General features: G+C 33.8%; 2 protein-coding genes across 2 annotated transcripts; both read right to left on the minus strand.

Annotated features, from left to right (window-relative positions):
* Window positions 1-1,406: 1,406 nt before the first annotated feature.
* LOC129573448 (uncharacterized) lies at window positions 1,407-3,301 on the minus strand. The gene is made up of 4 exons (XM_055453938.1): window positions 3,143-3,301; window positions 2,446-3,021; window positions 1,567-1,638; window positions 1,407-1,463 (listed from the first exon to the last, which is right to left on the minus strand). The coding sequence occupies exons 1-4, from the start codon at window positions 3,299-3,301 to the stop codon at window positions 1,407-1,409; spliced, it is 864 nt and encodes a 287-aa protein (XP_055309913.1).
* A 3,733-nt stretch (window positions 3,302-7,034) lies between these two features.
* On the minus strand, window positions 7,035-12,147 carry LOC129573449 (myosin heavy chain 95F-like). The gene is made up of 11 exons (XM_055453939.1): window positions 12,040-12,147; window positions 10,479-10,599; window positions 10,188-10,414; window positions 9,941-10,114; window positions 9,560-9,873; window positions 9,343-9,494; window positions 9,081-9,155; window positions 7,751-7,931; window positions 7,497-7,668; window positions 7,196-7,418; window positions 7,035-7,063 (listed from the first exon to the last, which is right to left on the minus strand). Exons 1-11 carry the CDS (start codon window positions 12,145-12,147, stop codon window positions 7,035-7,037), a joined length of 1,776 nt encoding a protein of 591 aa, XP_055309914.1.
* Window positions 12,148-12,723: the final 576 nt, after the last annotated feature.

Below are 12,723 nucleotides of genomic sequence, written 5' to 3' on the forward strand. Positions count from 1 at the left end.
AATTTATACTTTAAATTCTTCCCTCCAAAATTGATTATATAGTAAATAATAATAATTGCAACGCATAGATACTCAGAAAAAAAAACAAACATTGTTTTATTGAATATACATAACATTCATTGATTCAACAAAAAATGCGAAGAAATTGTCTGGTAGAATGATATCGCTATGGGCTGACATGGACTTAGTCCAGCTCATTCCATACATGGTTTATTCTATGTTGACCAACTGATTTTGTTGTGTATTGAAAAAATGATGATCTGTAGAACAAAGAAAAAAATCATTAGCTATGTACCAATGGTTGATATAAGAAAAAATCATAACTGCATTTTTGACATTTTTTCTGAAGGGTTTTATTATTTAAGGGAAGGTCGGGTAATTCGGAACACCGTCAAATTTCGCCGCAAATGAATAGCTTGAGACATGTGAACAGATTCAGTGTTATTCAGTTATTTTGATGTGTGTTCTGAATTTTCCCACCTTTCCCTAATTAAATAAACAATGAATTTAGGTATGTAACGGTAATTAAAAGAATGGCGAGCAAAGCGAGAGACTTTTTTCAGCTTTTTCTGCTTTGTCTGACGATGGTACGGGCAATCTCCCGGCTTGCCCGCTGGGTACGCCCTTGCCTAGTGCATACTTGCCAATACTTGAAGTGCATTGCAGTGATCAATTCAATTACTTATACTTACTTGTTTATTGGCCAGCTTGATGTACTCTTTTTTTATTTTTATGGCGTATAAATATTCCTTGCTCCTCTTCCGATATCCTGCTACCAATTTTTTCTGATTTCATCTTCAAATACTCATTAATTACTTTGAAGATGTATCCTTCCTTATGAGTGAATTTGGAAGACTTTGGCGCTGTGTGAAGATCAAAGTCAGATCTCGAATATAGCTCATCTATATCTAAATTGACTAGAATGGTTTTCAATGCATTGTCATACATTTCTCCACACCAATCTACTTCTACCAAAATGTCTAAAATTTTATTGCTGGCTTTAATGATATTAACGGTGCTTTTGCATGGTATATGACAATGCGATGTAGAATTTTTTCGTTTGATAAAATCATTTTCAACTTTCTCGTTCTCCAAAAAAACTGCGATGCAATCGTAGCATTCTTTCTGGCGACATCGTTTAATTGTGTTTGTGATTTTGGTTTCAATGGTGCTTGCTATAAATGCTTGTAAATGTTCATCGAATTTTTCTATATCCTCCTCTACAGCATCAAAATAATTGAAATCTATTTCGAACGACCTTCCTCGTTCCATTGCATTGACTAGTGTATGGGCCATGTTATGTGTAGTAATATTGTTTCGTTGTTTTTCAGATGACACTGTCAATATGCCAGTATCATTCGACATGCAATTTCCGTAATTGTTTTTGTATACAATTTCTTTGCATACTAAAAGCTTACGATATATCGCTTTAAATTCGGAAGCAGATGGATTATCGTTGTAGCCTGTGAAGTGAACATCAACATTTGATGGGTAATAAAGAACATGCGACTTTCTTCGCTCGATACACAGATACGATACAAATCATTTGAAAAAAAGTCAACTTACCCAATCTACTTCGGACAGCTGAAAACCAAGTTTCCAAATGGTCTTGGCAAAATTGGAACGTGTGCAATTCATCTAAGGGACCGTTTAAAACATAGTCTGTATACATTTCTTGAAAAGCAGTCATATTATGAACAAATCCGAAGAATGCTGTCTGATTTCTTGATTTAATGGCCAATTTTCTAACACTGTACTTTATTTTCTCTTTTTTCCCGTTTTTTCCTTGCAATTTCCGTGTATAAGTTTCATCGATTTCAATGCGTTGAAAGAATTCTTTTGCTTCCGCAAAATATTCAAAAAACTCATTTGCAGTTGATGAATTCAATGGCCTTTTAAAATTCTCACCGGCTCCACTTAAAGTTGGTTTGTAGTTGGAAACATCAAACACATTGTTACAATAACGAATATATTGTGTAGTTGTTTCAGAATTTTCAAATTCGTCATAACCATCGTAGCAAAGCTGATCAATACAATCGGCTACACTGTTGCTAATTGTTTCACAAGCGGTTCGCACGTGCATAGGCCTCAGATGAAAATTTAAGTGCCTATCGGATAGTTTATTTCCAAAATTTATGTTTCGCTCTTGTTGTATCTTATGAAGATTCGCGATAAAGTGCCAATGCATTGCAGTTCCATTGTAATAAAGTTGATGATATTTTAAGCAACCCCTTGCTAATTTCAACATATGCGGATTGTCCCATATAACATAAATTTTGTCGTTTGAGTTCGTCGGGCTTAAAAAATATGGCTTATTATTTTCAAAATCTGCTCCCAGCTCTTTTGTCATAGCAATGTTTGATATTAGACCATCCTGAAAGAGTGGGTACATATAGTAAAACGATGCATTGAAAGGTAGAACACTTTCGAATGTTCTTTATTTACCTGCGTAAGAGATATCACGCGAGCACCAGTATTATTGACACTTTTTATAGTAAGTTGTGTTAATGCAGCTCTTCCAAGGGCATTCAAACCGGTGAGAAGAAAATATGCCATCGATATTTTGAAGTCCGCTCCAACTGCCATGAAAACTAATGCGTTTTTGGCAACAGGTAGTCCCTTATTTTTTTGCTTTTTCTTATTTTCTTCGTCTCTGCAAGTGATAAAACCACTAAATTTATGCTCTGCTTCAACCCACTCAATTTTCTTTTTTATTGAAACTTCATCGGATATCATCGCTATCAATAATTCCTTTCCCTGTGCTTCATATTCCTTCGCTTTAATCTCCAATGTGTTAAGAGCTTCAGCTGTAACACCCGGTGATGCATCAATCGAGCTGAGCCATGCCCGCATCGTTCTGGGATGTGGCAAATTGTTCTTGAAGACAGATCTTACGTATCTATATGCATTTGGTGAATAGTACGATAGAGCCATGCAAAACTGCCGAATATTTTCGGAATATTTTTTGTCTTGCTTTCCATTTCCTAAACAGAACAATATCTCAGATGCAAAATCCATCTCCTTAAAAGAAATGAAAATAATAGTTTTTGTGATGCATTGAGTTCTAGAAGACACCACTGGAAAATTCTCCACCGTATTCTCGGGAAAATCCGATTGAGAACAATGCATTGAGTCCACTCACCTCTGAACATTTCTGTGACTTTCGATTCTTTAATTCTTTCAATTCATCTGACTTCTGGCGTAAAATTTGATTCAATTTTGCAATTGCGTCATTGGCTTTTTGTAATTTGACGGTGTCATCTAACAGCTGTTTGTACACTCTCTTTGGAATATTTATCATTTCTTCATTACTGTAAAAAAAACCTTGTTTAATATTTTTTTCAAATATTCGAGCAATTCAAGATAAAAAAAATTACTAATTGTCATCGTTGAAAATGTTCAATTCATCAAACATCGATTCCATTACAATCATTTCTTCATGGTGTGAGCTTGAAATTTGTTCATCAGCTACATCAACTGATGTTGAAAAAAAGATCATTGGAAAGATAATAAATTTATATTTCACTGATACGCATTTTTCATACACCAATTCATACCTCTTGCGGGAATACTGGAAATTTCATTTCTGTCTGTGTCCAAATTACAAATCTTTGGTAAGGCACCAGGCACCAAAGCGTTTCTCTCTCCTTGTTTGATAATATCTTGAGAGTTGAAATGAAGGTCACACACTACAATGCGTGTCGAAGGTAACTCTTGCCCGGTGGGATATGAAGTTTGAATTATTTTCATCCATTCATTTTTGCTTTTTGTTGGAACTCTACAATTGAATATTTAAAAAAAATTTAACATTGCATTGAAATTTCTTAATTCTTTAAATTAATAATTGGGTTATATTACTTGAAAAATATCCTTTTAGTTTTAACTTGCGATTGGCAACCGAAAACCTTACAATAAGGCATATCGGTTTATCAGTTTTCCTATATTTTAAATTTAAATTTTACTCAATTCCAATTCAGAACTAATATGCTTCTATTTTATTTCCCTAAAATTTCTGCACTCACAAAAACTACCAGAAATACACAAAGATTATTAACGCGCGCAACTGAAAATATCAATGAAATACTGTGACATATTGATATATTCAAACGTCGTGTAAAACGAATTGAGATAGAAAGAGAAGAGAAGAATAGTCTCATCAATAATTTAACCGTTAGACACATTGTCAAGTGTTCTTTGTTGTCCCATTCTAATCTGTTCCACTTGCGTTATATACATAAGGCAACACACACACACAACGCTCGATTTACACACAGTTGTTCTTGTGCGTGCTTACATGCAAGTGGCTACTGTGATCTATTTTTTGGCGCAAAGACTTGTGCAAAAAAACTCAGTTTGACGCTCAAAACATTTGTTTATCTTTTATCGAATTTACCATGGATTTACCTCAACTATTCAAGAAATTTGATATTCGTCGGTGCACTGTATTATTACCACGTATAAACATTGATCAATATCGAAATATTAAAGGTTTGTTTCAAAAATAAATAAATATCACTAGTTGAATTGTTCATTCCCGAAAGTCATTAAAACTAAACATAATTCAATTCTATTTATTGCAGAATGCAGAATAATTCTATCCAATAGCGAAACCGAAGAAATCATGCGTAAATTGGCGGAAAAATGTGCAAAGTCCAAGCAAAAGAAGACCGTTCGATCCATGGTTGTTTGGTTGCCAAAAGAAACCGAATTTCAAATCCCATCATTAGAAAAAGTTCTACCAAAGTAATGAGACTAATATACACACAACGCATTGAAGGAAATAAAAACAATATTTAAAACCAAAACGCTGTTTGTTTATTTTTCAGAGAGAAATAACAAAATCCTTAGAATTTTCGCCGTGATATTTACATTTCACTTATTTTGTATAGCATTGCATTGAATTTAAAGAAAAAACTCTGAGATGTTCATTGTATCTTATTAAAAATCAGTCCAACTTCAGTTGAGAAAAGCGTTCAGCCAGTCGTAAAATTGAGACATCAATTGGCCGATAAATTGTTGGCAAATTTGGTGATGGGGTCGGCAATGGACGATATCGAATTGGTGTTGAATGGTATACAAAGTTGCGAAAATTGAATCCAAAAGGTTGGCGGAGTGATGACCACTCCATGCGTCCAGCTGAATTTTCACTTCGGTCAGCCATCTTCAATGTTGGTAGAATTTAGGTCCTCGTGTGCCGGTTTTGTTGATAATGCCGACTAACTGAAAAAAAATAACAACATACTACTTTAATTCGGATAACAAAATATTACTCAGTGCGTTGTTTTTCAGATTAAATTTGTTTTTACATATTAAATATAAAAAAATACTAACCAAAGTTCGAGCTAAATGAATAATTGACTGTTTGCTGTTGATGTTGCTGCTGCTACTACTGGCTGCGTTGCTATAACGGTTGATATAAACTCATACAAATTTTAAACCGGACGATTACAATTTTTTTGACATTTCAACGCAGCGTGGAACAACTTGTCGTAATATCGCACAAAGTAGTCAACCCAACAGCATTGCGTTACATCACGTTACATGTACACACAAAGCATAGTCGAAAGCGCCACCATCGTGTTATAGTCACTTGAGTTGAAGTTTCTGTTTGTCGTTGTTTGAATTTCAAAAGAAGGTATCACACTTGCACACACTTGGTCACACTACAGTACATGGAACATTCAAATTAGAAAAAATATAATAATTTTCTTATTGTTTTAGAGGAAGAAAAAATGGAGGAGTTGAAGGAAAAATTCAAATTGAGGCCTTTAAAAGTGAAGCTAGAAAAAATTAAAGATGTTGCTGAATTTTGCAAAGAACGAAACATTGAATTCGTCATGGCGGTGAACGGAAAGCGAAAAAGAAGCGACGACTGTGAAGTTTTACCTGACGCCAAAAAAAGCACATCTCTCTCGAATGTTGAAATTTGTTTCAAATGTGGAAAATATGCAAATTCTGCTGACAATGCACTGCAAAACCATCTGTGTGGTGACTTAATAGATGAGAAAAAAGTAAAAGAGCTACTTGACATGTTGACGGCTATGTTGCCTTGCCGTGCACCAACTATTGCGCCGCTACTGCCGCCGCCACCACCGCCGCCACCGGCATTGTCGATTCCACTTCAAGTAAAACTTGTCAAAGGGAAATTTAAAAAAAACAAACAACAAGTGTCGCTGTTGAACGAATTGAATGGAGTATTGCTGGCGTAAGTTTCATTTTTCTTCTTCTATTTCTAAGTTCCATGTATAGTTTCTAATATTTTCAGTGCATTGAATTAAATTTTAATCAATCTTTTTAGATTAAAAAACCAGCCATCCACATCAAATGGTGAAGGAAATCTTATTAGATCTTCGGCCTCAGAGGTCAATAATACATCGGCCAAACCCGCCCCGAATAAAATGAAAAAGTCAATGAATTTGCATGAGGCTATGCAAAATAGACGTCAGTACGTTGAAGACAACGCCGAAAAGGCTGCTCATTCGGCTCCAACTGAACCAGAAATGCAATGCAATGATGACAGTTCGAACGATATGCGGGATGCTTTGAAGTAAGTTAACTATACACATATTCTAACTCTGGAGATTATTTTGAATATTATTGGATTAATATTTACAGGGAAAGGCGCAAATGTGTCGGAGATTCTTCAGACGATGACAATGACGATGAATGGAAGTGATGAACGTTTACAAGAAAATACCTATTTATTGCCGCTATACTGCGCTATACATATATGTGTAAGGATCAATGGGTATTACCATATCCAAAGAATTTCAATTGGTCAACAACTGCAAGGATACTCACAATATAGAATAAGGCCATGATGACACCAATATTTTTGACAGATGCAGTGTCATCGCGAAAACATTTTTTTTAAATAAAAAATAATAAAATAAACAAGCGATTTTAAGTAAATATAATTTTTTATAGAATGTTTTTAATTGAGTTTTCAATGCACTGCAAGAAAAATACTTGTATTTTTACGGGGGAAAATTGTACATTCATATGTATGATAGTGAGCACCAAGTTCGGTAGTATTACTTTTCAACAATATTACCATTGGAAACTGATAAATTGTGAAATTTGTTGAAACAATCTCTTTTTTTTAAACATAAATGCACGTTGCATTTAGTGCATATCTTATTGGTTTTATAATGACACCCTGGCAATTTACACCATAACTCCCTATTCGATATACCTATATTATGGTCTATATTGTCATAACGTATAATATTGGGTGGTATTCTTTCTTTAGGAGCTTGTTTGCGTTTTGGCTTAATTAGGCTGTTTTGTCCTCCCAATGAATATTCAATGCACTGTGTTTCCGAAACCAATCCGGTTAATAGCGGCCGTTGTCTTGATGTGGATGGTTGTGATAGGTCACTAGGGGCTGATGACGTCAATTGCGTTTGTTTATCAACCTGTAATCAATGATAATCTCAGATCTAAGTTTCAAGATTATAAAACTCCCGATACTGCACTGAAATGAATTCTCTTACCGGCCACTGCACGTATGGGTGATCATGTGATAATAGGTGTAATGCCTCCATATTGGACTCCATAGAGTCGTCTAAATCATTCGCATTTGAATACCTTTCGTCTCCTCCATCGTATACCAAAGGTATATTATCCATTGAACAAGTAGATGTTGTTGACTGAATGTTTGTGTTTCTATAAATCAACATGCATCGAATAATAGCTCTATCTACATAAAGATTTGTTGAAGCACGTCACAAATTTATTGGAAACGTACCTTATGTTCATGTATTCAGCTGCTGTGTTGACATTGGAATCTCCCAATGAATAAAATTCAATGCGTTGATCTTCATTCAAGAGCTCATCTGATTTCATTTTAAAAATTTGTTGCTGTTCCTGTTCATGCTCATGTTCATTTCTTAGCTGACGTGCTTTGAGATTTTTCCATGCAACTAACACTATTAAAAACATTGTAATATTAATCATTATCTTTATAATTAGTGAATATATTCATTTTTATGGTGTTGCTAGCAACTTGCCTTTTCCGACAAATATGAATTTAATAAACAATGCACTGCGTTGGCGAGTATAAAATTTTTTACTGGCTTCTTCTGCTATTTTTTTTGCGGCTAATTCATCCAAATTAAGTAAAAAATCGACGAAGTGTGCAGATTTAGAACGGAAAAAGGCTTGACTTTGTCCAAATTTAAACGAAGTTCTTTCACAACCTACTATATTCAGAACATCTTGGCATAAATCTTTAATATAATGCTTTGCTTTGTTGGAAATATGTGGCTCGATCTTTGTAACAAGTTGTTTATATGGCAATTTAGTTACATATCCATAACGCACCAAGTTTGCAATCGGCACAGCTCCAATTGTATTCAATTGAGTTGAAACAAAACGTTCATCAAATTTGTTAGGTAATTTTCCATTATTCGGTTTTATACAATGAATGAAGTGCGAGTCCTTAAGGCAAAAAGTCATTTAATTAAAACATAGGTAGTTAGGCAATGCATTGAAAGAAAGTGAAATTCTTATTTAAAAAGATAATTACATTTTTATCAAGTGTTTCCATCAATGCAGCTAAATCTCTCTTTATGGTTGACATAGCTGATTTTGATCTGGTTGTGCAGTGCATTGGTTTCATCTCAAAGTCACGTATATATTTATCAATGCATGCATGAACATCTATTGAGACAGTTTCTGTATTCTTTTCAACGAAATGTTCCTATGAAATAAAAAAAGGAATATTATTAACGTTTCTAGTACAGAAGGATAGGAAAATTATTTATGTTTACCGATGAATAGCAAACATCCTCAGAATAGTGATGAATTATAAAGCTATAATTCAGTAGATTTTCCGTTTTCACTTTTGAAAGATTTTTTGAAGTTGGTTTCGGTAAACTGAACGATTTTTTGTTTGAACAAGTTACACCGATTGTCTTCATAAAATTGATAGCTGTTGGGGATCGTTTTTTGCTTTCGTCTTCTAGCAATATAAATATTTCATCCATGACATCTGAAATTATAACGATGCAATGGCAAATTAACTGTAATTAAGTAATTGGATAATCAAAGATTAACATGTTTCATTTTTTCATTACCAATAACATTTTGGTTATCTAAAAAATCAATTTGTGGAATGTCAATCGCTTCCATCTTGTACCACTCCATTTCATCTGTGATTAATCGTTTTGTAGAAAATTTGCGAATTTTTTCATTTATGAAATTAATACAAATTTGCTCAAAGGAGTTTAAGCCAATACCAAAACATTCTAAAAATATAACAGTTCATAATATAACTAGTAAAATCTGAATTGAATGAATTTTTTCTTTCATTATAAAAAGCAATTTGAAATAACATACCGAAGCCCGCAATGTCTAAAATTGCGATGCATTGCTGAGATTCTACGGGCGTTCCATTGATTGTTTCGACCAAAGATCGGAATAGTTCACTATAAATAATTTTTATTAACGAATCTCTCGTTCTCATGGCTGAGAGTTGGTCAAATTGTATTCTAGAAAATAAAAACAAAAAAATAGTTTGAACAAAGAAAAACGGTGCATTGTGGATTCTCCATACAAAACTGAATCTTTTCGATTAGATGAAATAGTAATAGTTTGCTGCAAAAGTACTCGTTCCAACTCATTTAAATCTATTTTCAACAGATCAGCAGCATATTGAATAGATCGTTTTGAATCATCATTTGCATTGATTTGCGCAAAACCTTCATCATTCGTACTGAAAGTTACATTACCCAAATGTAAGATGGAAGCAAGTATGGCATATATTGATGGTCGCATATTTGATATCTGAGTTCCCAATCCATCTAATGCACAATCTAATGCACCAAAGTTGTTTTCAGAATCTGTGCACATTTCCTTCAATGGTAACAGCTTTAAAAGATTTGTCAATATGTCATTCAACAATGGTATGTTCTTATTTGCAGTGCATTGAACTTACCGCAAAATTTCTGTTTGTGATTTTCAGCTTTTTTTTTAAATCCGTTGGTGCATTGAGTAATAAATAGAACACATTGAAATTTGTACCCAAGGTATTACCGTTCATCGATAAACGACTTTTTTCAAAAAGTTGATATGAAATTTGAATGTTATTAGCTTTATTTTCGGGATGCAACTGAAAATCAGGTATTTTCAAAGATTGTTAAATACAGAATATTTTCGAATAATAGAAAAAAAGAGATACACACCTTCAAAAATTTAATGAATCGTGAACTATTGTAGTTTTGTGTGGTTTCACAATTGCCAAAAGCATCCAAAACTGTGTTGATTTGTTTGGCATACTTAGGTACATTTCTTCCGAACAAAAATTGTGTTAGATAATTTGCCGTAACACTTTTGCCAGAACCAGATACTCCGGTTATAACGATGCATTGAGGCTTTTTTTTTAATTTTAAATCTCTTAGCGCATTGATTCCTTAAATGAGAAACAGTGTAAAGATTGAATTTAGAATATTTATATAACTTAAATTTTTCTTTACCGATGGAAAAGATGTGAGGTGGTTGCATTTGACATTCTTGATATTTTGATACCACATCATCCGAATACAAGGGCACAGTTTGGAAAGGATTCAGCGCAATCAACAGATTTCCAGTAAATGTCTGAATTACATAGAATTAAACAAATTTATCATTATGTGAAATTTAATAACCTTAAGTAACACAATCAAACACAATGCAATGGGATTAGAAAACATACATAAATTTTTTTGTTCATGAACCGTATTTCCAAGTTACGAAGTATAGCCGTTTGATCACAAATTTCTAGGTCGCCTATTGAAAAAATTACCATTTAAACATTATGTTTTCGTAAAATCATTGAATTTAATCATACAATTGTCATCACAATCAGGAAACATTTTTATTCTTTTCTCTTATACTACACTTCAGATGTCAACACAGAGTCAAATTTTGAGGTTGTGTTCACAAACGATACTTTTTCAAACATTCAAACATGATATTTTTCCGATAGGGACAATCGACGAAATGTCAAAGTGATTGCCCGGCTTTCATTACAGCCATGCTTTGCTTGTGAAACAGTAAATTTATTGAAATTATCCACATTTGCAATTGAATGGAATCGAAGTTTCTGGGTTTTGATGACATCACTTCGACAAATTCACTCAAAACTCAATGCGAAATCAGAACACTTTTTTGTGGATATTTGACCACAGAATTGAATCATTTTCACTTTGAAACTAAATAAAAAGCAATAAATTTCACTACAATTATTTCGTTGACCACCAAAATATCCTGAAAGCATGAAAAACACACATAAAATTCACGTTATTTCGCTAGATCAATCCACTCAATCAAAACAATGAATTTTCAGTAGAGATGTCAAAACAAATTGCGAAACATGCTTGACATTTCATTACATTGACACACACACACACAAACGAGTGCGGAATACGGAATACCGCAAACATTCAGCAAATGAAATACGGCGGAATATCTTAACCGCCTGAATTTGATTTGATATTTTAGTATTTTAGTTTCTAAAGTTCAGATTTATATTGAAATGTTGAGTACACAAATGATTAAATCGTGAGAATACTCATGATGTAAAAACTTCATTCATTTCCAATGAAACATTTTGTTTTATTTAAACGATATTTTATTTTTATCGAAGCCAATGCTTCAAGTCACAATCACAGAATGACACATTCTCACACATTTGTACAATGATTCTTGACTTCGGGAAATAATTCGCATTTTATTTTTTTCTTATCATTACACATTAAAACGGGACTGAGAAGAATTTCTTATTGAATAATCGAACACGATACGATAAATGTGAATGGATTTCTTACATAACACACACTAGCAAAAATGAATTCAAACAAAAATATTTATTTGTCTTGCTTATGTTTAGCTTGCATGAAATTCGTTGAAAACTTCTTCTGGCATATTTCACAGAATAATCCATCAGTTGGATTCTCGTGTTTCATCCGATGCAATTCAAGTAGGTCTTTTGAGGGGAATTTTTTCATGCATGATTGACATTGGAATGGCCTTTTTATGAGTTTCTTCATGTCTTACAATTCGGTCTTTGCAGTCAGTGCTGTATTCACAGTGATCACATGCGAATTTCTTTTTGCCATTCGGCGCCGTGCTTGTTGACATTGATGTTTCATTCGGTGTCGTCATATCGGTTCAAGTTTCGATGGATTCGATTTTGTCATCGTTTTGGTTCGATGTGACACTTGCTCTGGCTGCCAATTTCGCTGGTGAAACATCTTTTGTTGTCAAAATATCTGATTGCAGTTTGCTTGGTTCAGTCGAAGCGGTAGCTAAAGTCAAAACAGTTTTTGGAGCTAAATGTGGTATGGGAGAGGATGTAGGAGAAATCGACAACGTAATGCCTGATGAGACAGGAGTAGAAGAAAGATCACGATTGCCAATCTATGCTATTGAAGGTTGCGCTGGTTTGGTGGGAACGGGCAATGGAGCTGAAGTTTGTGTCAAGATTCGATTTTGTACTGCTTTCTTTTGCTCGGCCAAAGTCCGATCAGCGGATGATTTTGCGGCGATCTGATTTCCATTGTCAATTCGTGTTGAAGTGAGAACAATTCGTCGGTAGTCTATTGATTTGGCCGATTTTGATTCAATCGACCTAAAGAAACATAGAAGGAATTTTATTGCAGATATTGGAGAATAAAAATAAAGTCTTATTGAATGAGTTGTTTACAAAACTCTCAATATGTATACAAATACTTTGTCATA

This window comes from Sitodiplosis mosellana, unplaced genomic scaffold, assembly GCF_009176505.1.
Source record: "Sitodiplosis mosellana isolate CC-2019 unplaced genomic scaffold, AAFC_SMos_1.0 Smas_scaffold_6080, whole genome shotgun sequence".
In the NCBI taxonomy this organism is placed as follows: domain Eukaryota; kingdom Metazoa; phylum Arthropoda; class Insecta; order Diptera; family Cecidomyiidae; genus Sitodiplosis; species Sitodiplosis mosellana.